The sequence below is a fragment of the Dipodomys merriami genome, unplaced genomic scaffold, assembly GCF_024711535.1.
Source record: "Dipodomys merriami isolate MVZ:Mamm:240054 unplaced genomic scaffold, mDipMer1.0.p SCAF_39, whole genome shotgun sequence".
In the NCBI taxonomy this organism is placed as follows: Eukaryota; Metazoa; Chordata; class Mammalia; order Rodentia; family Heteromyidae; genus Dipodomys; species Dipodomys merriami.
In genome coordinates, this window is record NW_027205492.1 from 1,791,823 (window position 1) to 1,819,384 (window position 27,562).

Consider the following 27,562-nt stretch of genomic DNA (forward strand, 5'->3'; position numbering starts at 1 on the left):
GATGGAATCTCACAGATTGTTCTGCCAAACTGTGACCCTTGTATGTCAGCCTCCTGAGTAGCGTGAATTATAGGCATGTAAGCTTTTTTGTTTTTAGTCAGTTGTGGGACTTGTACTCTGAGCCTGGGCACTGTCCCTCAGCTCTTCAGCTCTACCACTTTGAGCCACAGCACCACTTCTGGTTTTCTGGTGTTTAACTGGAGATAAGAGGCTCATGGACTTTCCTGCCCAGGCTGGCTTTGAACCACAATCCTCAGATCTCAGCCTCCTGAGTAGCGGGATTATAGGTGTGAGTCACCAGCGTCTAGTTTCTAAGGTTTTTAAATGCCATACACACACCAAACTAGAGCTCAGACCTAAAACTGACTAGGACACAGGCAAAAACTGACTTGGGGAGGAAAAGACTTTGAACTTCAGGCTCATGGGGCAGTGACAGAGAAACCTGGACAATGGCATCGTAACTGCCAAACTTATGAGCAAGTAAATATATTACCACATGCTTAATTTCAGGAAGAACTTGAAGAGATTCGAATTCTTTAACTTTTGCAGGATCCACATCTTCCTCTAACTCCCATGTACTCTCTTCATATGGCAGGGAACACCACTTCACCAGGTAATGTGTCACTTCCTGGTGGGAAGTGAGAGAAACAAGTGTCAGTCACATTAGGTCAACCTTTGAGAAACCACCCTATGTGCCAATATACAAATACTATTAAATCAAAGGCTACGTATTAAAACAAGTTATGTGGGAAGAAGGGATAATGCTGTAGGACAGGCAAATAGCAACACACCTACCTCCCCTGTTTCTGCATCCTTGGTGTGTGCCACCTCCAGGATACGATCCACTTCCACATAATCTGGATTGAACAAGTCTTCATCAGGCTAATGCAAACAGACGAAAAAGTTAACCAGAGTAATTTCCTTCCTTCAATTCTAAAACACAGGCTTTTACTTTTTTTAAAAATTAAAAAATTGAGTATGTGTTAGTCTGGGGCACTGTCCCTGGGTTTTTTTTGCAGAAGGCTAGTGCCTACCACACAGCTCCACTTCCACTTTTTAGTGGTTAACTAGAGCTAAGAGTCTCATGGACTTTCCTGCTCAGCTGAGCTTTGAACTGCAATCCTCAGATCTCAGCCTCCGGAGTAGCTAGGATTATAGGCATGAGCCATCAGTGTCGGGCTCAGGTTTTACTTTGAATCCTATCAGAAAATGCAGACAGAAAGGGTTTGCTTGAAACCACAACACTAAAAGATCGAACTATTTGAGGCTGCATCATGGCTAAGCAAGGCCTTTCCTGCTGCAGGTCATTACAGCAATGAGCAAAAATCACCATAGAGTTCCCTTGGCAACTTGGAACTAGATTTTTTTTCCTTTCTTATTAACAATAGCTAACACTGGAAGAGATATAAATGGAGTTTCTTGGTTATTTGTTTATTCTACTGATTTAGGTGACAGTTAACAAGTATGATTATTTTGTAAAAAAATTCAGAGATGTTCACTTAAGATCTTACTTATTATTATATATATATGATGCTCCCAAAAAAGTTTATTTACAAATCGACAATAAGCAACACTTAGGAATATTTTATGTGTGCTCCCCAGTTACGGTAAGTGCATTTATATCTCAAAATGATCTGATGGCATGAAGAGGTGTCAAAATTCATTTCTGGAATAGGAAATTAGACAGGTTAAGTACTGACCATGTCTACAAGAGTGGTGTGAGGCAAATGGCTGACTGGCCAGTCTTTCCTACCTAAAAGGCTCTTCCTGGACCCAGCAAGGTGCTTTCAGGGTCTAGTCAATCTCGTTGCCTAATCAGTGCAGGAACTCTTCATGCGGCATTTTTAATCAGTGCAGGAACTCTTTATGCGGCATTTTTTTAAAAAATAAACTTACCTTCAGATTTAATTCCCAGGTGGTAATAATCTCACAAGTTTTTTTTTTATCAACATGAATTAAATTACTGCCAACAAGACTACATGTGTAAACCCATTTTCCTGGGTTCTGATCCCTCTCCCTTGCCAGTAGGACTGCACTATTTTTCTTGAGATACTAGAATGTACAAGGCCTCATTTTGCCTGGCAAAATAAACATTTATTTCCTTTTGTCCACAGCCCTGCTGCCATTATCTGAGAGTTGGCACTGAGTGCAGGGGACCATATTTCCACTATCATTAGAGCCTAAGTTCCTTCCTGTAACTGTCACTCAGAATGAACTGCTTCTTTTAGCAGTGATAAGTAATCTGATTTTTTTTCTGTGTTGGCTTTTCAAAACCTCCTATCTGGACTAAAAATGAGAACAGAACAAAAACAAGTGGGGCTGAGGGTGTTGCTCAGTGGTTAGAGTCCTTGCCTAAAAACACACACACCAGTTTTTACAATTACTCTTCATTGTCATGATTCTAGACCCCAGATGATAAAGAGAGCTAATATCTATGGAATACTGGCAGTGAATATGAAGCAGGTACCATGCTAAGCACTTCTCATAAACACTGTGTCATTTACTTTCCACAATGTCTAAGATATGGAGGCATTTTCAGTGTGATAGTATGTACATAGATATGTATATACACACAGAGGAATACTATTCAGACTTAAAAAAGTAAATACTATTTTCCAACAACATGGTAAGTATAGACGAATATGGAAGGCATCATGCTAAGTGAAATAAGCCAGGCACAGAAAAACAAATACTGAGTAATTTCCCTCATGTGTGGAATGTGAAACAACCAAGCTCATCGAAGCAGAGTGTTAAGTACAACAGTGGCTTCTAGGGGAAGGCAGATAGGGAAATGCTAGTCAAAGTTACAAAATTTCAGAAGAATGTTCTGGAGATCCAATGTATAGCATGGTGATGACCGTCAAAATACATTATAGGGGCTGGGAAGGTGGCTCAGTGGTAGAGTGCTTGCCTTGCATGCCTGAGGCCCTGGGTTCGATTCCTCAGCACCACATAAGCAAAAAGAAAAAAGCCGGAAGTGGCGCTGTGGCTCAAATGGGAGTGTGCTAGTCTTGAGCTGAAGAGCTGAGGGACAGCAACCAGGCCCAGAGTTCAGGCCCCATGACCAGACCCCCCCACCCCTCCCCAAAATACACTACAGTGTATGCTTGAAATCTCCCAAGAGGGTAGATCTTAAGTAGGAAAAAGGGAAAAGGGAAAGAAATGGCATTATGCGGGGTGATGGATATACTAAGTAGCTTGAATATGGCAGTTATCTCACACCATATATAGTCATCAAAACATCAAGTTGTACCTCTTAAATATTCCCCCCCCCAATGGTATCTCAGTAATGCTGACAAAAACAACAGGTATTGTTGTATTGTAGGTATTCAATTGTAGGTATTCTGCAGGCTGCTATGATAAGGAGTTTCACTTCTTATACACAGGAGTCTGGGTTTACAGAAGTTTATGCTGTGTGTGCACACACACTTTGAGGAGGCCCCAGCAACCAGACCCAGTGTCCAGGTGCTAACCAACATGTAGTCCATTTTTACCTTTGCGGAGTGAGTCCCTCCATGGAGTACCCAAATGAGGACCCCCCCCCCCCCCGCAAAAAAAAGCAGGCCTAGCAGGACTCTATTTTTTTGCAAGATAGCCTAGGATTGGTATGCCTTGGCATGCAATAAGCTCAATAGATAATGATACTGTCAGCAATTTTCCTCCCTAGAGCTGTTATCTAATCATTTTCTTTGCTTCAGAATTGTCGAGATTCCTAAATATAAATTCCTATGTTGGAATTTCATTTTCCTACTTTACTCATCTCAACCTGTCCAGGCAAACCTGGACTTTGCCAGTTTCTCTTGGAGCACCAGACAGTCTGGAAAGCCTTCATTTTCAGAAGGAGTCAGAATTTTAAGTCAGCTGGGTCTCCTTCATGAAGATGATCAACCCAAGCCCAGTTATAGCTTCTGTCATAAAAACACTGTTTCTTCCCAAGTTACTAACAAAAATGTCAACTAGGTCAAGATCAAAGACAGTGTTACAGAAACTATCTCCATTATTATTCACTGTTAAATTTATAATATATGCCAATCTTCTTAAAGTCCTTTTCTTCCCACCACAGTACAAACTCCTGGAGTAAAACACACTAGACAGGAGGATTTACTGACATTATTCCATAATAATTTTTAATCACGAAAAGAGGCAACAATGCAAATATTAAATTGATAAGCATATGAACAATTTCCTATAATTTGATGACATCTGGATGCACTCGAGAATTAGTAACTACATTTTAAGATTTTTTTTTTCTTTTTCTTTTTTTGGCGCCAGCTCTGGTACTTGAACTCAGAGCTGGGGTACTATCTCAGAGCTTTTGTGCTCAAGGCTGGTGCTCTACCACTTGAGCCACAGCTCCACTTCTGAATTTTTGGAGGCTCACAGACTTTCTGCCTGGGCTGGCCATGATCCCCAAATGTCAGCTTCCTGAATGAGAATTACAGACATGAGCTATGACGGGCACCCAATTTAAGACTAATTTTTCTTGCATCTGTTCTTCAAAGGTTATTTTATTTTCTTCAAAAGTGTAGTGGCACACACCTGTAATCCTAGCTTCTCAGGTATTGAAGAAGGGGAAGATGTCTACCATGGTAGACAAATGATTTTCTTTGCTTTAAATCTGGACTACATTGGCCGCAGAGCAGCACAAAATCTATGGATGTGATCTGAGCAACAGACCTGTATAGGACTTCACTTTGGCTTTAGAAACTTTAACCCAGTACTTAATGCTGTAAGAAAAGTAGCCATCAAATAAGTATATATTGCTTCACCTCTGTAAAAATGTGCTTCATCTGGGCTTGCTTATTCCTAAAGCGCTTGATCTTCTGTGCGATGCGAGGATCCTTTTCCAGCTCTTCCATTGTGGCCCATTTACAATGTAAGTAGGAACTATCCAAAGACATACAAATTGTGAGACAGGCACACGACTAGCCAATGACTGAGCTTTAGGGTTTCAATAAGTAGGGGGACCTGCTTACATGGAAGTAGCTGGTGGTCTGTTGTAAAACTGCTGGAGACTGTGCTTAGAAGGTCCTTGCCCTTAAGGGCAACAAGAAACCATGCAAAATGCAAAACCACAAAAATCGGCAAGCAACTCATCCTGCTGCTTCCACAGAAACTAGCTCTCCACAGCAGGAGGGGCAGATACGGGCAGGGTACCAAATATACATTGTGAAGAGCACAAGAGGGAACAGTGGCTTTTTACCCTAGAGAGGTTTTAAACACATAAATCCTTGGGGCCCACTCTGGCTCTGAGTCAACTGGTCTTGAATGAAGGAAGGACTTCAGTAGTTTTAAAAAGCCCTCCAGGTAATTCTATGTGCAGCTCAAATTGATCATTACTGTCTAAGCTGAACTTGAGGCCTCTATGGCTTGACCCACAGATGCCAGTTTCTGAATGTATAGAAGACAATGAAGTGTTAAGGTTTCATTCATGTAAAATCCCCAGTACATATATTAAATAGACGTACAAATTTCTATACTTAACGTAGAATAGCTCTAGGTCGAATGGAGGCTCTCCAGGGTGAACCTGTAACCAAAGCAACAAGTTACCATTCCAGATCCAAGGCAGATCACACTTAGATGCTAAAAGAAAACAATTAACACTTTTGCCTCACTTTATTCAAGATTTCTTGAAGATGTCTTCATTTTTCCAGGTCTTTTCCTAACAAGCTATTGATCAAGTTTTTCATAGGCTGAATGTACAGCCAGTGTGTGGGTTGGTTAGACCTCATACTGGAATCCTTTCAAGGCCCAAGGAAGTATAGTACTCAGCTGATAAACCCAACCTGGCCCAGGGTTCTAAGAAATGTCAGGACCACAGCCTGGTGTAGAAGTAACTTCATTCGTGGTTTGCTGGCTTCCTCCAATACCTTCTACCCTGAAACAATGTGAGGTTGTCTTTCACAAAATCCTGTTAACTGCCAGGTGCAGGTGGCTCACACATGTAACCCTAGCTACACAGGAGGTCTAAGATCTGAGGAATGTGATTCAAAGCCAGCGTGGGCAGGAAAAATCCATGAAATTCTTTTCTCCCATTAGCCAATCAAAAGGCATTAAGTGGAGTTGTGGCTCAAGTGGTAGAGCTCCAACCATGAGCAAAAGAGCTCAGGGACAGTTCCTACCTAGTTCAAGCCCCAGGACTGGCAACGCACACACATTACCTGCCCTGCCCCCCTCAAAAAGAAAAATAACTGGAAATAAAGATTAATCTATGCTCTCACACCAGCATATTCTGTTGCTCAAGGAATTTTCCCTAGAGCTTTCCTATAGCCCTGAGATGTATAAGGAAAACTTCCATGTTTCCACTACGACTCTATCCGATTTCTCCTCTTGGCCCTTGACGATTTCTAAAAATGTGTGCTAACTAGTAATGGAGCTCGAACTTAGGGCCATGTGCTCATGCCTGACGTTTTTATTCAAGGCTGGAGCTCTACCACTTGTTCCACACCTTATTTCCAACTTTTTGCTAGTTAACTGGAGATAAAAATCTCAGATTTGTCTGTCCAAGCTGGCTTCGAACCAATTTCTTCAGATCATAGACTCCTGAGTAGGTAGGATTACAGGTGTGAGCCATCAGCACCCTGCTCCCAATGATGACTACTGAAAAACTAGGATCACAATGGGAAAATGATCAATTCAAGCCACTTGAGATATTTAAAAGCTTTATGTCCTAAAATCCTCATGAGGGTAAAAGTAAGTATTGACTATGGACAATATTTCCCCCATGCTCTCACTCAGGACAAGAGGGACCATTTTATTTTCTCTAGCCAAATACCTCTTCCAGAGGATCAAAGCTGTGTTGGGACAAAAAGCCACAAACAGAAGCCACTGACCTCCTGGACGGTCTTGGATGCCAGGATCTTCTCAATGATGTTTGCATCATCTTCTGGAGGCTCCTAGATTAAGAGAGACATAGGTTAAAAGGGGGGGAAAAAACCATTGGAGCAATGGAGTTTGAGAGAATAACAAGTTGGGTACACCTTGTGTGAAATACCAGCTTTTCAGATTTTGGAAGACTAGCACAGATTACCCATTGGGTATCCCTAATCCTGAAATCCAAGGCTTGTGTATCATATTGGTATTTAAAAGATATCAAATTTCAGAGTATCTTGGATTAAGGATTTTTCTATTAGAGACACTTAATCTGTACTGTAGTAGCTACTGCTTCATTCAAAACCCCACCTTTGAGTACTAAAGACTCTAAAAAGATCTCATTTTGCAAAGCTAGAATTCAAGGAGATGGGTTCTAACCTCGGGGCACAATCCTATGACATGAGCAAAAGCCATTCTGCTTTCTAGACTCAATCTCAGGGCTGCTGTTAGCATTACTAAAGTTGGTCCTGGGTCTTCCCTTTGATATAAAACTTGCTCTATTTTGCTACATAAAATTTTCAGTAAAACAAAATAGAAAAAAATCTTCAGAAAAGGATCTTCAGGCCTTAGAATCAGAAAAGTCCCACTTCTCTAATACCTATCAGTTACTGACTTTGGGCAAGTCAACTGTTACCTACTAGTTTGCAAATGGTGGTAAAATACAGACCTCACTAGGTTACTGGGAGGATAATATAGTATGAAATGTTTCTTGAACAGTAAGCACTGCCCACAAACTATTTAATTACATTCTATTGAACTATATTGTCATGACTTGTGTACGTAGAAGTGGCTGTTTTTCATTTATCCTTGACTATGAATCCCAACTGAATCATTTTTCCTACCCCACTCATCAAAATTTCTACTCTGAAATCTTCTCCTACAAAGAATTTAACACACACACACACACACACACACAGAGAGAGAGAGAGAGAGAGAGAGAGAGAGAGAGAGAGAGAGAGAGAGAGAGAGAGAGAGCGAGAGAGCGCTGGGCACCAGTGGCTCACAGCTATAATCCTAGCTATAATCCTCTGAGATCTGAGGATCGCAGTCAGAAGACCAGGCAGAAAAGGCCGTGAGACACTTATCTCCAATAAACTACTCAGAAAAAGCCAGAAGTAGAGCTGTGGCTCAACTAGTAGAGCGCTAGCCTTGAACACAAAAAGGCTCAGGGACAGCGCTCAGGTTCTGAGTTCAAGCCCCAGGACTGGCAAAAAAAAAAAAAAAAAAAAGCTGTGTGAAAAATGACATTCTTATACTGAGTCAAAGAACATTTTTTTTGGAGGGTGGGAGCTGGGCCTGAACTCAAGAGCCTTGTAATAGCTCAGCTTGCTTGCTCATGGCAAGCATACTACCATTTGAGACACACCTTCAGCCCCATACTTTTGCTGTTATTTTGGAGATAGAATCTCATGTACTGTTCTACCTGAGGCTGACTTCAAACCATGATCCTCTGGATCATGGGGATAGCTAGGATTACAAGCATGTGCTATCAGCACCTGGCAAAAAACACTCCCATGTTTAAAAATATTTCAGGACTCTGAGTAGTTTAATTTTAGCAGTTTCACATGCACTAAAACCTAGTCCTATCAAAATATGACACTTTAAAACACTATATGAAAAAAAATTACCAAATGTACTGTTCCAGGTTCCTAGTTGGAATGGTCTAGAAGGATGATTTGTGCTGCATATTACCCCAGTTTCCTTGGTCTAGGACTCAACTGTTCTAAAACCTTAACAACAGGGGGTGTGGGGGGGTGTTCTGGTATTGAAGTAGGGGCTTGAATTCAAGGCCTGTTGTTCCACTTGGCTTTTTCACTCAAGACTGCACTCTACAACTTGAGCTGCTCTTCCACCTTTCAGCTTTCTGCTGGTTAACTGAAGGTAAAAGTCTCACAGACTACCCTGTCCAGGTTGGCTTTGAACCTCAATCCTTAGATCTCAGCCTCCCAAGTAGCTATATAGATGTGAGCCACTAGTGCCTAGCTAAGTGGTGGGAATAAAGAAAATATTGTACTTTTGCTGGGAATGGTGGCTTACACTTATAATCCCAGCTATATGAAAGGCAGAGATCCAGCGAATCATGGTTTGCAACCAGCCCAAGAAAAGATTAGCAAGCTCTTCTCTCAACAAAAAGTGAGATGCTTCATATTAGTGATCTCAGCTACCCAGGAGGCCTTATGTAGAACAATCCTTGATCTAGTGTGGCCCAGGGAGAAAGTGCAAGACCCTTTCTGAAAATAACTAAGCCAAAAATAAATAAATAAATAAATAAATAAAAAGGCTTGGGGCATGACTCCAATGGTAGAGCACCTACCTACCAAGAACAAAGCCTTGGGGTTCAAATTCTAGTACAGGCAAGGGAGGGCTGGGGAGGAAAACCAAAAAAGCATATTTCTTAAGATCTCAAATCAAGCTTTTCCCAGAAGTCATGACAGTTGGAAAAGAGAGAGAGAGAGAAAAGCAAAGTAAAGGGCATATGGCAGGAAAGAATTATGGAAATTAGCAAATGGGCATAGACAGATGCTTTCAAAGGTTACAAATATTTACGACACTCCTCCAGACACATGGCACCATGCTAGGTGCCATGTCAAAACCAACCCCAAATGGCCGGTCTCTTCTCAAAGCCCAACAAGACTGCAAGTGAACACAGTACAATAAAAGAAAGGGGTGGCACCATGAACTAAACTTCTGTTTTTCTGCCTAAGTATTTGTGTCTGCAAAGGTAAGGAAAAGAGAAGAAGGCAGTTCACTGTTCACTATGTTTTGCAATGTAAACCTACTGAGGGCGGGATCCTTTGATTCACTGTCGTAGCTATTTCCTTAGAAAATGCCAGGCAATGGGCATCCAATAGATTTTGTTGAAAATTAAGAAGAGAAACTGAGCGCCGGTGGCTCATGCCTGTAATCCTAGCTACTCAGGAGGCTGAGATCTGAGGATTGTGGTTCAAAGCCAGCCCAGGCAGGAAAGACCGTGAGACTCCTATCTCCAATAAACCACTAGAAAACCGGAACTGGCACTGTAGCTCAAGTGGTAGAGCGCTTGCCTTGAGCTGAAGAGCTGAGGGACAGCGCCCAGGCCCAGAGTTCAAGCCCCATGACCGACAAAAACAAAAACAAAAGAAGAGGAAAAGATATAAGGAAACATGCTGAAATAAATAGAGGCCACAACTAGTGACAACTAACTATTGTGACTAGGTCATGGAATTGAAGACTTGGCCATCCTTACGCACTCAAGACATTATCCTGTGTGGATACTAACAGAAGGGGAAAGCTAGGTGATCTTTGGTGCTCTTTCACAAACAGCACAGAAACAAAGATGCAACTATCCCAAGTGGATAGTAAGGAAAAGAACAGGTGCCTACACCAAGAGAAATGATAATATGAGGCCATTTCCTCCCTAAAGTTCAATTCTATACTAATTTACTGAGCAAGTACTATGTTTATACAGCAGTCTTACAGCAATAAATTTAAAAAATATGGCCTATGAATAACAAATCTCAAGTGCATATCTTTCTAAGATACACTCACACTTATATAACTACCACCCAAGTTCAGGTTATATAATCTTTCAAACATTCTGGAAGATCTTGTGAGCTCATAGAAGTAACCACCATCAAAACTTCTACTATCATAGTTAAGTTTACCTAGTATTAATCTTCATGAACAGGAAAGTAAATAAGTAAATACACCGCTATTTCTTTATCCAATCCATTCTTTTTTATTTTTGGCAGTAATGGGATTTTAACTCAGGGCCTTGTGCTTGCTGAGCTATGCCCTGATGTGTTTTTTTTTTTATTAGTTATATTTGAGACAGGGTCTTAATTCCCACCCGACTATGCCACAATCTGCCTGCTTGAAGTTTTCTGTTGCTGGAATGGCACATACTAGAATCCAGCTCCCCTCTGTGGAGATGGAGTCCCACAGATTTTTTTCTGCCTGGGTTGTCCTGGAACAGTCCTCCTCCTGATCTCAGCCCCACATGTAACTTAAGATAGCAGGTATCTATCACTATGTCTTCCATGGAGGCTTTTCTGCCTAGGTTGGCCTCCTCCTGAGCTCAGCATTTCAAACAGCTAGGATTATAGGCAAGTTGTATAGACTTTATTACAGAAATTTAGCTAATTCCAAAAGTATGTAATGAATGTGTATACTAGTATATACTAATTACACAAAGGGGCTTTATTGTGATATTGCCATACGTACACATAATACGCTTTGATGATATTCAATTAAACTCATATCCTATATTATTCCATCCTCCTACTTCCTTTTTTTTTTTTGGTAGGTCATGGGGCTTGAACTCTGGGCCTGGGTGCTATCCCTGAGCTCTTCAGCTCAAAGGCTAGCGCTCTACCACTTGAACCACAGTGCCACTTCCGGTTTTCTGGCGGTTAATTGGAGATAAGAGTCTCATGGACTTTCCTGCCTGAGATGACTATGAACTTCGATCCTCAAATCTCAGCCTCCTAAGTAGCTGGATTACATGCATGAGCCACAGGCACCCAGCTATACTACTTCTATTAAAGTTAATTAGAGATAAGAGTTCTCATGGACTTTCCTGTTCTGGCTGGCTTTGAACTGTGATCCTAAGATCTCACCCTCCTGAGTAGCTGGATTACAGGTGTGAGCCACCGGCGCCTGGCTCCTACTCCTATTAAAAAAAAAACAATTTGTAATAGGGCTCACTATGTTATTTTCACATATATCAACTACATAGCATGTGTTCCTAGAACGGAGAAATGTCTCCAAAGAAGAAAACAGCTGAGCTGTCAGCTGACCCAGGCTCTGATTCACTATCTGCAATTTTAGTTCATCTAATTCTTGTTGTTTTCATAGATATCAGATGTCTTAAAATACGTGCTTTTTTTTTTTGCAACTTGTTCTTTTTCTTGTAGTTGAAAAATGAATGGCTTGCTAGAACTTACTACTTGGTAGGGTAAATCTTCCAATATTAACTATATGTGGAGGTATATAGAATCTACCTTTTGAGTTTCTTTTCTTTTCTGTCTATAATCATTCTCTGGGTGACCTCATTCTGTCTCATAATTTTAAGTACTGCCTCCCTCATGATGTCTGCCAAGTTTATATATCTGGCTTAGATATATGATGGTGGACCATGATGGTGGACTCCTATACTTGGTTTTTTTTTTTTTTGACATCTCCATTTGGATATTATGAGCTATCTCATATTTAAAACCCCTCCCCTTTCTTCTGCTCCCTCTGCCTAGTCTGTTCCTTAGTTAAAATCAACTATCTTTTCAGGTGATCAAATAAAAATTCCTCACGTAAAACTTGACTTTTTCTTTCCATAACTCATATCTGCCTGGCTAAGAAACCTTGTGGAGTCGTCCTTCCAAGTATGTCCAGAAGCCAGCCTGCTTCTCACCTTCTATACTGCTCCACCGTGATCCCCATCACCTTGGTTTCTACTCAGATTAGTCCCAAGAGCCTCTGAACCAGAATACAATAGAATCCTGCTTCTATTCTTATCTCACTAGTTTATTCTCAACACAACATCCAGACTGACTCTTTTACCAAGTCACTCATACTGCTTTACCAAAAATTTATCTTTAACTCAGAGTAAAACCCAAGGTGAAGCATGCTTGTCATCCCAACTATAAATAGGAAGATATCAACTATAAATAGGAAGACTGTGGTCCAGACAGGCCTGGAGGAAAAAAGCAAGATCGTATCTTAAAAAGTAACCAGAAAAAAGAAGGGCCAGTTGGATATTTGGTCAAGAAATATGAGCATCTGCCTAGCAGGTATGAACTCTGAATGCAAACTTCAGTACTACCACAAAAACAACATAAAAAAAAAAAAACCTAGGGGCTGGGAAGGTGGCTCAGTGGTAGAGCACTTACCTTGCATGCATGAAGCCCTGGGTTCCATTCCTCAGCACCACATAAGCAAAAAGAAAAAAGCCGGAAGTGGCGCTGTGGCTCAAGTGGTAGAGTGCTAGCCTTGAGCTGAAGAGCTGAGGGATAGCGCCCAGGCCCAGAGTTCAGGCCCCACGACCAGTCCCAAAAACAAAAACAAAACAAAACAAAACAAAAAACCTAGCATAAAACAAAACAACAGGTCTGTATGTACCTCCTCTGCTACCTTTCAAGTCTCCTTATCTGTCAGATAGAAGGCATGATTCCACATCAGGGTCAAGGCATAGATCATTCTCTCTACTTGAAATGCTCTCTCCCCTCCCTACATGACTCCTCCTTTAAATTTTTTTAATTCTCCACTCAATAAAGGCAAGGCAGCCCACCTTATTGAAAACTGCAACCACCACCCTTGAATTCCATGCATCCATGTCCTTTTCCTAGCATTTGTTGCTACTGACAATGATTTTTTTTTTTTTAAATGAGGCTTACTGCTAAGCCTCTCCCTAGCTATTTCCACCTTTGGCACTCTGGCCGATCATCTCATTTAGATGTTTGCAAAAACAAGGCTGAGTCAAGAGAATTTTGGGTTCAAGGCCAGTCTAGGCAACACAGTAACCTGGGCTATATACTGAAACTCTTGTTTCAAAAACAAAAGAAACTGGCTTAAAAAACATAACAAAAAACCCATTGAGAGCAGAACGTTGTTTTTTAAAAAATTCTATCTTAAAGAAAGGAACAGGAAGTAGCACCACTAAACTACACATCCAAGTAGAAAGCAAACTGGAAAAGCAGGATTCCTTTCCCTAAACAGAGATTGCGCATAAGCACAATCGTGTGTGTATAAACATTCAGTGTATACAGATACACACAGTTTATATAAACTAAATCTGCCTGCCAAACACACTTCCATAACAACCATCTGTTCTTAACCACTTGGAATTTTCTCAAATTATCCTTCAAAAAGACCATTTTAATTCATTTGCTTATATGTCAGAGATTCATACGATTTAAATTTTTTATCCTTAGAGGAAATTCTCAAAATCTTAAAATCCTATTCACCCCCAATCTCAACTAACTACTTCTTATACTTCTATTTAGCTAACCAGAGAAGAGGTCTAAGGAAAGCACATGGGTTTTTACAGCAATAGGTTATTCACTGGATACCATGGAAGGTTCAGAAGTGATGCAGAGTGCTGGGATTAAGGGGCTCACACTCATCCAGGGAAGGCACAGGAAGCATCTCTGTCTTAGAATGTCCTAAATGCTAATAGTATGACCATAACTACAAGTCAACGAGAGTTCAGAAAGTAAGAATAGTTTGGATTTCTCAGAGTAGGTGAGGTTTTGTGGGCCTTAATGAATGATGGCTCACAAAAGAGCAAGGACAAAAGGAAACTGAACACCATTAAGAGCCTAAAAAGTTCATATCCAGAATACAGAGTAGAAACTTGTCATATTAGAGTAAAAGCATCAACAATGACGGGAAATAGATGGAGGTTAAGGTTAAGGGGGAAAAAAAGCAGACCTGAATTCTCTATAATACAGCAGTTAGTAGCCACCTCAGATTTTTGTGTAAGACACTGAGAGATTCCTCTGGTAGTCTGGGGAATTAGTCTAGTACCAGATTAGAAAAAGCAGAGACCTGTAGCAGGGAACTACAGAACAGTGTGCTGTAGTGGTCTGAACACTGGCCTCAGCACAGAGGATGGCAGCAAAGACCAAGGACACACTCAGAGGAAACAATCTGAAGAGAAACCCAATGAAGACAGGAAACCATCAAATATGGCTGTGGATAGGAGCCTAAAGATGAAGGGCCCAAGTGGCTGTGGCCGCCTGGTACAAAAGCACAGCAATGCCAAACAGCAGAAGGAACTGAGAAGGAGACGACTCAATGGGAAAACTAATTCCAGCGTAAGAAAATGAAGAAAATAAGAGTCTGGGAAAAACTTTTAAGTATTTTTCTTGCCTTCCTAATCTGGGTATTAAAAAATGCACATAATGGGTTTAAATCTATCTTAATCCTTCATTAAGTAAATACATAAGTACAACAACTAAGTGCAAATCTTTATGTTCTACCTATACTAAGTAAAAATTATGAAAAATTAAACACTGGTGCCTCTCTTGCACAAGCTTACAATCTGATTCAGAAATTAATTAAGACTAGTCCTCAATACAGTATGGCAGAGGCACTAAGAACCAGAATAGTCTGAGTGGAATAAAAGTTCCAGTTAACCGGACTTCAGGTATACACACAATGACAACAGAAACATTGCAAAACATAAGAGAAAGTAGCTAAGAGTGGTTTCATCTAAATGGTTCTTGGGGCTAAATATAAAACATACACCATCAACCACAGAACACATCCTAGTTTAGGAGGTGACAACAATTGGCAGGTATTCAAAGAACAATAGCAGGACAATGACAGGGTTAAATATACACATGCTCCTGGAGCACAAAGGATGGGCAGGGAGCTCAGCATGTCAGGCAAGAGAAAAGACCAGATAAAGAGGGTACCAAAAGCAATAATAACACAGTTGAGCACAGGAGAGCACCATGAACTGAAGCCTCATTCAGATTCAAGTCTTTTTGTTCTAAAAAGTAACAAACATACAAACTACCAAACTGTCAAAACCAGAGTTATGTCAAAGTCTATACATTTTAAGTGTATCACAGAACTGTGAAAGTCTGTCTGTGATCCAGGCACTGACATCAGTTTGAAAAAAAGAAGGGTAAGTCATAGCTAAACATGGTGGCACACGCCCCTAATCCTCTCCACTTGGCAGCTATAGGAGGATCAGAACCGGAACACAAACAAAAGGGCAGAAGGTATGGCTCTAGTGGTGGAGTGCTGGCCTAGTCTGAGGAAGGCCTGGGTTCAATCCTCAGTACTACTATAATAAATGTCAGACTGGCAAGCCGTGTAAGGTAAAAATCATTTGGTAGACAATGGGACAGACACTTAAGCTTTTAATCAGCTGCCCTATATAGCTCATCTGCCTGTATCGATAAATTGGTATATGGCCCATGAATGATGCTAATAAATATTCAAATGGCTCTTGGCAGAAAAAGGTTCCCCAGCCCTGCCTTAGAAGGAAAGAGAGCTTTGATAAAGATACATAAAATTTCCTCAATTATTTCTGTCAGAACAGCTATTGCTGCTCCTCAGGTACCAGGGGAGAAGTCATAACAACATCTGAAATATGGTAAATAGCTTAGTCTAAATGGCTACCAGGAGAAAATAAGATCTCTTGTAGTGTTTTAACTAGCAAATCAACCATAAAATCCTTAAGGAAAGAAAACCAATTATAAAGTATCACATTCTTAGCACCCCATGACAGTTTTAGCTATTTGTTTGAAAAGTACTGCAATCGTAATACATCACATTGTTACTCCCTATTAAGTATTATATTCATTAGTTCTATAACCTTCAGCAGAGGTATGAAATCAGCTCTTCTGTATTAGTTACTGATTAACTGTCTCTGGATCACTCTGGGTTAAGTGGAGACAATAGCCCTTGTTCCACTCCTTGCTCCTTTCCACACAAAGATGGTGACAGAATATGTGAAATGATAAGAAAATGATCAAGAAGTCTCTGTGGTACATATGAATGTCCAGGAGAGTCAGGTATCTGAGCTGCCACTTGGTATACCGAGTAAATTCTGCCAAGTAAGTACAGAGGCTCTAAACAACACACAGTCTGTGTCCCAGAATGTGCTACTGGCAATGATGTCCTTCCTACCCGCACAGCCTGCTGCTGCCTTTTGCTTTTCATTTCTTCTCTAGAACTCTTTAGCACAGACCTCCTTTTCAACATTCAACCTTTTTTATCTTGTACTTCTGTATACCAACTGCTAATGCTATTGTCTTTCTCCTAAACAAGGTTGTCAATGACAACTGCTAAAACCAAACATGCTATGACATTACAAAGGCTGTACATCTATCTCAGTGGACAGTGTGCGTCTTCCTACCTCTCAGCCCTCATAGCCCATCACTCCTCAAATCACACCCCATACCCACCCGTGCTCTTCCACTGGTCACACTATTCATGCTCGTCCTTGGGCCAATAGTACTAGGGTGCTGTTCAGGAAATGTCCCTCCTAGGTCCTCTCCACACTCCTCTGTTGTGGCCTTTGTATCAAGCAGTATTTCCAGGGCTGCACTAATCACAGTATCAATACAGCCATGTGTCTTTTTTACTAAACAAAGCTCTGTGAAGGAAGAACCATATTTTCTCATCCATGTATCCCGCGCCTCCCCTTGTAGTAGATTCTCAATATATTTTCGCTGAATCAAAGTTCCACCTGTAACTGCTAGTTTAGTTAATTCTCTGAACAAGTACTTAGTTCATAGAAAGCTTTTGTACTCTAATGAGAAACAAGACAAAACCAGAGATCAGGCACAGTAGCTACAACTACAGATTGTAGTTAAGTGCCACGAGGGAACTTCAAGGAGCTGAAGCAGAGAGCTAGTGTGATGAGAGAGCTATCTGTTCAGACAAAGGAGGCAGGGAAGACCACCCTAAGGAGACACTGTTTTAGGTGAAAGTGAACCTAGGGTAAAGCAGCTGTGTAACCAACCCCAAGCAGAAGCAACAGTACAGGTGGGAGAAAATGGGTAATTCATTAAAAGAGGACTAGCTTTTTTGGTGGCAAAAAATGAGAAGGAAAACAAACTGATCTAAAATGGCTCTGGTAGGAGAGGGAAAGGGTGTGATCAGAGGGTGCTGTTGAGAATAGCGAGCCTGAATGTTATGCTGAGTAACAGGAAGTCATCCAAAGGTTGCCTGCAGAAGTTAAGATGATGTAATGTATGCTTTATCAAAAGTTACAGAAGAACTCCAAGGTCAGGACCCTGATGCAAAAGCCATACCTCAGCCTGCCAGGCCAGTGTAGAAGCCGAGAGTGCAGATGTTCGGCCAGCTCCAAGAACCGCAATTGTTTCCCCATCATCATCCACCACTTTGAAGTCTAGGTCCTCGTTGTATTTTCTGCGCTTCACTTGCCGTCCTGAACGTCGCTTCTGCAGGACAAACACACCCATCAGAGCAGCTCGAACTCAAAGGCAAAAGCTTGCACAAAACTAGCCTAATATGTACTTACTAATATGGCAAGCAGAGCTTTCTCACCTTACAGAAAGAATCTTTTAAGCAGGACTCTCTTAAGAACTAAATTCACTCAGATGGTATGGTATGGAATAAAAGACCAATCTCCAAACCCCTGAGATCCACTAAGAAGAAGGAACTGCCTCAAGAGACCAGTGAGGTGTGCTTTACCACTGGCAGTGATATTCTTCCTTTTTCTGCAGTAGCCTTCTATTCCTATACAAGAGGGATGTGAAGAACTCCATTTCTGAGGTCTACTCTAGCATTAACTATAAACTCAGAGTTTAGGACAAAGTTGTTATTTAATTACTTTGCTTGAATTCACCATATTTACTGCAAATATTTACAAATATACCAATTTTATTAAGACTTCCTTTGGGGATTTCTTAACTGTTTGAAATGTAAAGATGGCAAAAGTGTGACAAACAACAAATCACCATCTAAGAATTTGTCTGTAGTCAATCAGCCCATTTAGAGACAACATCAACACAGAGGTGCAGTGACTTTTCCTCACATCAAAGAGTACACAGATTGCCTCTACACACTCCTTATACACAAGCAGCAGAATCCATCTCAAGGAAATATTTTTACAAGCTAGCACAGTCTCACATATTTCAACTTTAAAAAGTAAATCTAAGCAAAATATCACCCTATTATTCCCTAAAAGATAACTCCCAAGCATCTCTCCACATTCCCACCTTGTCACACCTTAATAGTTCTTCACCTTGTCACATCTTAATAGTTAACTCCTCTCCCATATCCACAGACAGATCACCATCCTCTAAACATGGGACTCCTCGTCAGATCCTCTCAAGGCAATGTGCTTATTCTCCTACTAATCTGGATACTTAACAGCCACTAGCCCCAGTTTACAGGAAATGAATACCATGATTTTTATAAGCTGACAACCTTCCTACAGTGGAGATCAATGAAAAACTGAATGGTGTCCAGATAATCCTGAAAGGTCAATCTTTCTCTAAATGACCTCCTTGTAGCACCACAGACACATAAACTCCTGTGGATATCAAAGGAATAGCACGTCCAAATGTTAGAATTCATCTCTATGAACAGTTACCTAAACTTAAGGAGAAAATCCCCACCAATGCATGGGCACACACCTTGGCACACATTAGGAACTGAACTCGATGTTCTTTGTTTCCACATCTTTACTGTTTTGGCATAAGGAAAACTTCCCTCACTTTTCTAGCACCTGGGATTATGAAGGTGTCCTGGTGCACACTGGCCTAACACTCTGAGCAATAACTCTATTACAAACCATGGCAAAACATTCTCCTGAGTCTTCCCTGGTCTAGCTCACCTCATTTTTCCACATCAACTTCTTCAGAAGTCAAATAAGATACTTTAAAAGAAGGAAGTAGACACCCCTAAAAATCTGAGAAGTTGTTAAGTATCGAATCAAGCTAGAGAAACAGCCTGCATATGATCTAGCTGCTCACCCGACAGTACGAGCCCAGCCCAGGCTGGAGACAGGCATAGAAGAGCACTAGCCATCTAGCAGCTGTAGCCACCAGCAGGCTCCCCGTGCCAGCTGTACCTGGCTGTCTGCAGACTCAGTGGACTCCTCAGTACTCCGCAGGGACGAGTTCCGCAGGCCCTGGTCCAGCTCTAAACTCTCCAATGTGGTTTCACTTTTCCTTTTTCCTTTCTTCTTTCTCTCCACTGGGGTTGGTCCTTGCTCCCTGCTACAAGGAGAAAGTCGGAATTAAAGCTGTTGGGCAGTTTTGAAAACTCAAATTACTCCTATGATTAAGAGTTATAAAATAACACCCAAAAGATCTCACTTTCAGTTTAACAAATGTTTTCATTTTTATTACTGTGAAGTTTGATTGCTTCACAGTAATAAAGAATCATCAAGTTACAATGTCCCTTTAAGTTACCTAATCTGTCCCTAATCTGTCATCATTTTCTACTGGGCTTGGTCTATGAACACAACTGGGATGGAGTGAGTACCAGGAACTCTAAAATGAAGTGAACACTGTCTTTGCTTTTAACAAGTGCATAGTCATGAAAACCCTGCAGTCTACCTCCGGCCGTAGTCCAGGGCGGCAAGAGCAGGAATGCTTCATCAGAGATGGAAGTCCACCCATCGTGCAAGAAAGCCTTTTCTAGAAAGCCTTCCCTGATCCCTCTGTAAGATAAACTCTTCTCCACATTCTTCAAACACTTTAATCATGCTTTGCTTAAGGTATTCAAATTCTAATGTTTAACCAAAGTTAAAGTCACTAACCATGACATCACGCTGAGAACTCAAAAACGACATACAATTTCTGGATCCTATACTGTTGCTCAACAAACCTTTACTCAGTGAATGAATATTTTATACTTCTCTGATCTCTCATATCATATTCTAAGTTCCTAGAGGAAAGTTTTTGCATTAGGTTTTGCATTTCTTATGTTTTATACATAGCAAAACTCAAGCAAATCCTAAAACTTTTAAACCACGGAGAGTTGGGTACATGCATGGATGGATGGACAGGATTACTTGAAGTTGGGGAACATTAGAAAAACTTACTTGGGCAAGGATATACAGAAATTTGACAGACACAGGTAGAAGAAATAGTAATCAGTAACACTAACTACAGCTAATAGTTCCTGCAGGTATAGTTCTGAGCCCTTCTCAGCAAAGCTATGAAGCAGACAGCATCTATACTCCTACATATATTATTGTGAAGCATCTGAGTCACAGTGAAAATAAGTCAGATTGGATTAAAAAATAACAAGGCTAGGACTCTATGAAGAAGGAACCTAGGCAATGTCTGTGTGTGCTTTTGGGGAACCTCCACTGTATTTGTGGGAATGGAACAGCATCACAGACACATTTCTTAAGACATGTGTGTGTGGCCAATGACCAGCAAGCACACTTGGTCACACTATGTAGCTGAAAGGGCATTTGTGGTCAGAGTTCACACTTCTCCCAATGGGAAAAAGGCCATAAAAGCAAGTTCTGTCAAGAAGACTGAAGACCTACACTAGTACAACCAATAAAGGTGTGGATGCTTTACAAGGCCCAGCAAGAGCAGAAGTAGTAAGACTTGAGAAGTGACCAAGTCCAGAGGGCCAGGAAAGAGACAACAATATTGGTGGTTCCCATTAGTAGAGTTAATCAACACAATGTACAGGAATACACTTCACCCCAAAGCCCAACCAAGCCAATCCAAATCAGCCCATCTGTGATATGACAGAGTGAAGGCTGACCTACTGGCTACAATAGTTCACCATAATGACAACGTCTGGAAATGAAACGCCAGGGGTTCTGCTATTTTAGAGGATTATAGATTTAAGAAGAGACTGGACCCTCAGTGGGGCTATGGGGGAGTGAAAGCACATCTAATTTTTATCAGTATGGAGAAGGGACTCAGGCCAAGCAGTTTTAAAACATGCTAAAATTTCACAGCATGCTTATCTCAGAGGTATAATTAGAATGGCTTTCCATTCTAAAATTGTATAGGAAACTGGTATGAGGTTTATGCCAATCATCCTAGCTACCTGCAGTTTCAGGACAGCCTGGTCCAAAAAAAAAATTCACAAGACACTGGATGCCAGTGGCTCATGCCTGTAATCCTAGCTACTCAGGAGGCTGAGATCTGAGGATCACAGTTCAAAGCCAGTCTGGGCAGGAAAGGCCATGAGACTCTTATCTCCAATAAACCACTCAGAAAACAGGAAGTGGTACTGTGGCTCAAGTGGTAGAGCGCTAGCCTTGAGCTGAAGAGCTGAGGGACAGCGCCCAGGCCCAGAGTTCAAGCCCCATGACTGACAAAAAAAACAAAAACAAAAACAAAAACAAAAAAACACACAAGACTACCTCAGTGGAAAAAGCTGGGTGTGGTGGCACATTCCTGTCATCCCAACTACAGTGGGAAGTATAAAACAGGAGGACTGTTGTCCAGGGGCAACCTGAGCAAAAGGTGAGACTATCTCAAATTACCAGTACAAAAAGCAGATGGATGGCTCAGTGGCAAAGCATTTGCCTTGAAAGTGTTAGGCACTGAGTTTGAAATGGTAAAAGCAAAGTGCAAACAGCTTCATTCTATATAGGGGAAAAAACATTACACACAGACACACAGACACACACACACACGCGCGCGCGCGCGCAGGCAGAAACAGTAATTACGTGTAATGGACAGGACTACTGCACAAGGACCAGAGAAGGAAGTGACACTTCACTGAGCACGGAGTTGATTTTTGAGATATCTTGAAAGGTCTACATATTAAAATAAAACCACCACCACCAAAACCACACTCTTAAAGACAAAAATAAGCTCAAATGAATCCAAGTGTTTCAAATGAATAGCCTGATACCAGTACATGGTGAAAACCCCCTCCATCTCATGGGACTTACAGATGTAGTACCGACTACTTCTTCCACTTCTGGGAGAAAGAGGATGTTACAGTTTGGATCTGAACTGTGCCCCAAAGGCTCATTAGTTGAAAACATGATCCCCAACCCAGCAATGGTCAGATGTAAGGCTCTGGGGAAATAACTGGATAAGGGCTCTGACTTCATTCATGAATGCATCCATTTATGGCTTCATAAGAGCAATATCCAACACTCAAGAGCTTGGTTTCTCCTCAGAGAAATGGTAGATTCCAAAGCTAAAGAAGGGAGGACAGCAGCTAAGCTTGAAACATCTTGCGATGTCAGAAAATAAGGAAGTGCTTAAAAACATAAAAACCTAAGTAGAATGTCTCAAAATGATACTGAGACATCTTAAAGAGCTACTGCTGCCCCCAAACTGGAACCATTTATACACCAAAGTAACTGAAAACAGTAAGAACTAATTGCATTACTGAAAGCTACAGGACTCCATAATGATGATAGGTAGATATAATGAATGAGAGAGAGAAGTGAAAGAACCCTTGCTTAATAGAGCATGTAAGTGATATATATATGGAGGAGACAGTAAAGGAGGAAAACCATCTTGTAACCACCACAGAAAAGACAGGTCTGGGTAGGTGAGGGACTTCATGCATGCGAATCAAGCTATCTGAGAGGCTAAGATTGGGAGGACTGTGGTTTTAGGCCAGCCTGGGCAGAAAGGTCTATTAGGCTCCATCTAAATGGAAGCTGGACAAGATGGTGCATGCACATTTTAGTGGTTTATGAATAGAAGAATCGTGGTCTAAGCAGATACCTGAGCAGGAAGTAAGATCCCATCTCAAAAATAACCAGAACAACAACAACAAAAAAAGGTGGGGCCTGACTCAGTGACAGAGCACCTGTATCGTAAGTGTGAGGCCTTGAGTTGAAACCCAGGTATCACCAAAGAAAAATAAGAAAAAAAAAAGATGGGCCAGTTCTAAAGTCATCAAGGGAAGTTAACAAGTTAATAAGGAGCAGTCTATTTGTACAATTTTACAGTTCCTCCCTACAGATTTCTTCTTAGTCACAGGGAATACAAACAGAAGCTAGGTAATAGATGAAAAAAAATGAAAAAAATATTATGGTCTTTCTTTTAGCAAAGGCATGCTGGAGTATGTAAGAACAAAAGACACACATATACACACAATAACCATCATTTGAATGTTATTTTATACAGATAACATATTATATGTCATTTTAAAGTAACTTATTTCTATATATACCTATTTCATTGCGAAGTATACACTGCATTTGTTCTGCATCTTTTTCTGATGCAGATTATGAGTGAGCACAGCTCAAGCTGGGCTATGCTATCCTATTCCTTTTTATCACCATGATCCAGAGATGCACACATGATTCAGCCAGACCAACCAGGGAGTCCTTCTAAAACAATAATTTTTCCATAGGAGTGGATAGGACAATAAATACTTTCCTCCTGGGCCAATAAGCTGTACAGCTTTGAGTCTATAGCTGCAGACAGCCAGGATCAAACCTTCAGAAGAAAGCATTTGCAAAGGCTGGAGCTGTTACCAGAGAAGTGCAAAGATGAGCTGGAGATGAAGAATCCTGGTGGAATTCCCAACTAATATTCCTGATTTGATTCCTGAGCCACTTAATCCCAATTTTTAACTTAATCTAATTCAAGTTAGGTATGTGTTGTTTATAACCAGAGTTCTGAAAAGCAAATACAAAGGCTTATCTAATACTATTACCACTTAATGGTACTTGAGTCTAGATCAAATAAATCTTCTATAGTCCTTCTCTTTTCTAACTTTCAGTTAGAATTAGTAGAACAGGAAAAAAAGAAATGGAAGTCACAGGTTTTTGAGGCTAAAATACCTATTTTCAGTAAAAGCAAAATCAAACTTAGTTTTATAATAAAAGACATACTTATCCCAAAACACACCTATTATATACACTTATAACACACAAAAACTCCCCCAAAATAAATTATACTATATAGGTAGAACAATAATCAAGTGTAACCACTAAGTTTATCTAAAAGTTATCTTATCTTGTGTTCTACCTGGTTTCGTAAGCCAAAGACTACACATCTTGATTTTTCTATAGTTTATATTTGAAAATAAGTATTTCTTGGCCTATGCTCTAAGCTAAAACTAGCTACCTAGCATATATCAACCAACCTGATGGGTAGCACTAGCCCTTCTCATCCAAAACTGCAGTGACATCTCTTACCTTTGAAGAATTCACCCCGGTGTTCTTCCAAGAAGATATAAAAGGACAATAAAACATGCTTGGTCTACTACCCTAAAGCTGGAATCCCTCTAAAACATTTGTTTAAATACCTTTTCGTCTTCCACTCTAAGTCTTTTTTTCATCTTATAATTCCTTCCATACATAGCTCAATACTCACTCCATCAAGGACTTCCTCTGGACCCTAAACAATCATCTCAATCTTTTCAGCTATTCTGCATACAATCATACCAGGTTTTACATTTGTTTACATTTCTGTTTGTTTCCTGAATACTTGTAAGGCCATTTTTCTGACTTATGAAAGTTTGTCAATGAAAAAACTCATAGACAATACTGCTGTGACACCATCCTTCCTTCACTAATCCACTGGCAGTTAAAATAACAAACAAAGCAAGATACATTGCCAGCACAAAAAAATATAATGGTAAGTAAATGAGTATGCATTTACTTATCAGGCACTAAATTTGATAGCTATTTCCTTAAAGATCTGGTAAAGGTCTGTGACGGTTGGCCTAATTAACTCAAAAATCTGGAGATAAAAGATTAAGTACTCCCTGAGTTTTTGCAAACACTGGGATAGAAACAGTCCAAAACATGAGAAGAAAGTTGTTTCTGTCATATTATTTACATTCTTCCCTTCTCACACCCAATGGGTCCCCAGTGCAGGGTCTATACTTACACAACTTTTATATTTGTCTTCTTTCAGTCTAATTCAGAATCAAAATGTTAAAAAAAAAAAAGGTTGGGGGGGAGGGGGGAGGCTGGGAAGGGATGTAAAGGGTAAACAAAGGAGGAGGCTGCAATGCTTGGCAAGAAATGTACGCATTATCCTGCCCATGTAATTGTAACCCCTCTGTACAGTATGTTCACAAATAAAATAAAATTTTTAAAAAAATGGCAGAAAGAACTCCATCAGTGGAATCTCTTGAGTTTAAAACCAGCTTCAGTAAAGATCTCCACTCTAAGTAAAGACAGGACATAGCATGCCCAACCCTACTGATTATCTGCAGTCTTGGTAAAGTCAACTAAGAAAGTAACAAAAGCCTGAATCTAACCACAAGGCAAAGGAAGTTCTTCAATCCAGTTTACAATTGGACTCTGTAGACTACCTCCAAACTGATCTATTAGAGTTAAGAGACAAGAAAAAGGGATGTGATTTACCACCAATACTACTACTACTGACTGCCAATGTAAATAAGGTAACAACAGCACTTCAGAAAAACTGACCAGCTGACCTCTGGCAAGATGGATTGAAGGGGAAAGGGGACAGAAGTCTGGAAATCAGTGGCAGAGCTCTTAACAATAATCCAAGCATTCAGTGAATGACTTATGACCATCAAGCAGTACCAGGAACTAAATCAGTAAATGCTCAAATCAAATAATGTACTTAAGCCAATGAATGAATAAAACAAAAAACATAAAAAGATTTAATTACTAATTTTTGAAAATTCATTTCATTCAGGTCCTGAGTTTAGGCCTGATGACTGACAAAAAAACCAAAACAAAATGGAATGCTGTTCTTTCAGGCCTCAGTCCAATAAGGAACAATATTGTGGCATGTATCAAGTTGTCATTGAATAAATTGTTTGTCAAGTGGCTTAATGTCTAGAACATATCACCTCTCAGAATCTGTCACTCCACCTGCAAAATGGACATAATAATGACCATGCAAGAGGCTTATTGTAAGGATTATATGGTTTGTCTGGTATTATCATTACGTTAAACAAATGTTACTTTCAATTTGAATGTAATAAATTTCTGTTTCACTTGTTTTCAAAAAAAAAAAAAAAAGAAAATTCATTTCATACCTAAAACTCTACTGACCAATGGGATTATTAATTAAAAGGAACAAAACAACACTACAAAAATGCAAAGGAAAAGAAATAGTCCAAAGCCATCTCTGGGCTACACAGAATTCTGTAATTACAGGTCAATGTCGTATAGGCTAAAAATAAAGAGAGAAAATCTTGTGCAACTGGTCCACCTTTCTAAAGAGATGGCCATTCATATATATCTGCCAGTTTCCTCTCCAGGAAGGTCTCTTGGATTTCTAAACCTCATGAGTTCTGCTGTCTTCTAAGTTAGAACCCTCAAAAGGAAAAGTACTTCTCTAACCCATTCATATCATTTAGCCTAATCAGATGAAAATCATGATCTTTTAATTAATGCTATAATGTAACAAAGCCTTAAGTTTTTCATTAGTCAGAATCTTGATTTTTCCTATGCATCTGACAATCTTGTTTTGTGAAAAAAAATTCTCATTCTCCCTAAATGGAAATTACAATGGCCATACACTGTTTCATATGCCACAGTCTAAAAGTGAATTCCTATGAGAAGTCAATAAAATAGCAAACATCAGAGAGCGGGTGGCTAGAAGAGCTCAGATGCCCATGCTTTCTAGCCTTTCACTTCCAAACCAAATCTGCGATCAGTGAAACCTCCTCTGACTACCTCTACTCTCACAAGCACTATCTGATTTCCTTACTGTGTTCTATAAATCCAAAATAAATAACCACCAGTTCAGGAATGATAACTCCTTTAAACAATGGTTTTACACCAAAGAACTACTTGCGCTACTTTTCCAGTGAAAATTGTTGGCAGAAGTCAGTCACTATGCCCTACCATTCACATATGGAAGATCAGAGTGTCTTCCGTAGGTTACCTGAGAAACAAAACTGTAAGTTGATGTGTGTGTGCACATGCGCATGCACACGTGCTGGTACTGAGGCTTGAACCCAGAGAGAGCCTTGTTCTCTCACCTAAGTTTTTTTGCTCACATTTGGTGCTTTACCACTTGAGCCAAACCTACAATCTTGCCTTTAAATGATTAACTGAAGAGTCTCACAGACATTTTTACCTGGGCTGACTTTGAAGTGCAATGCATAGATCTCAGCCTCCTGAGCAGCTAGGTAGAACAGGAATTCTGATTTTACCTACCTCTCTTCTATGGTATTTAATAGCCATACTCTCTGCAAACTACATCCTAGCATCTCTCAACCCCTAAGCTGCTTTAGTAGATAAAAGATCAGCAGAAGGGAGTGAATATCATGAGGTAGCACTTCTACTTTAATTAGGAAATCATCCATCTGGTTCCAAACAAACTCTCCTAAA

The 27,562-nt window shown here is 40.3% G+C and overlaps 1 protein-coding gene across 4 annotated transcripts in view; it reads right to left on the reverse strand.

Moving 5' to 3' along the window:
- Chd6 (chromodomain helicase DNA binding protein 6) overlaps positions 1-27,562 on the reverse strand; it is a 147,986-nt gene that overhangs the window by 67,240 nt on the left and 53,184 nt on the right. For 3 of the 4 annotated variants that reach the window (XM_069989770.1, XM_069989767.1, XM_069989768.1), the window contains exons 4-10: positions 19,409-19,556; positions 17,622-17,771; positions 6,834-6,896; positions 5,469-5,527; positions 4,770-4,887; positions 796-882; positions 494-628 (exon numbers count right to left, since the gene is read on the reverse strand). In XM_069989770.1, coding sequence (XP_069845871.1) covers positions 494-628; positions 796-882; positions 4,770-4,887; positions 5,469-5,527; positions 6,834-6,896; positions 17,622-17,771; positions 19,409-19,556 — 760 coding nt within the window. The remainder of the gene's footprint in view (positions 1-493; positions 629-795; positions 883-4,769; positions 4,888-5,468; positions 5,528-6,833; positions 6,897-17,621; positions 17,772-19,408; positions 19,557-27,562) is intronic. The other variant, XM_069989769.1, reaches the window with a different exon arrangement.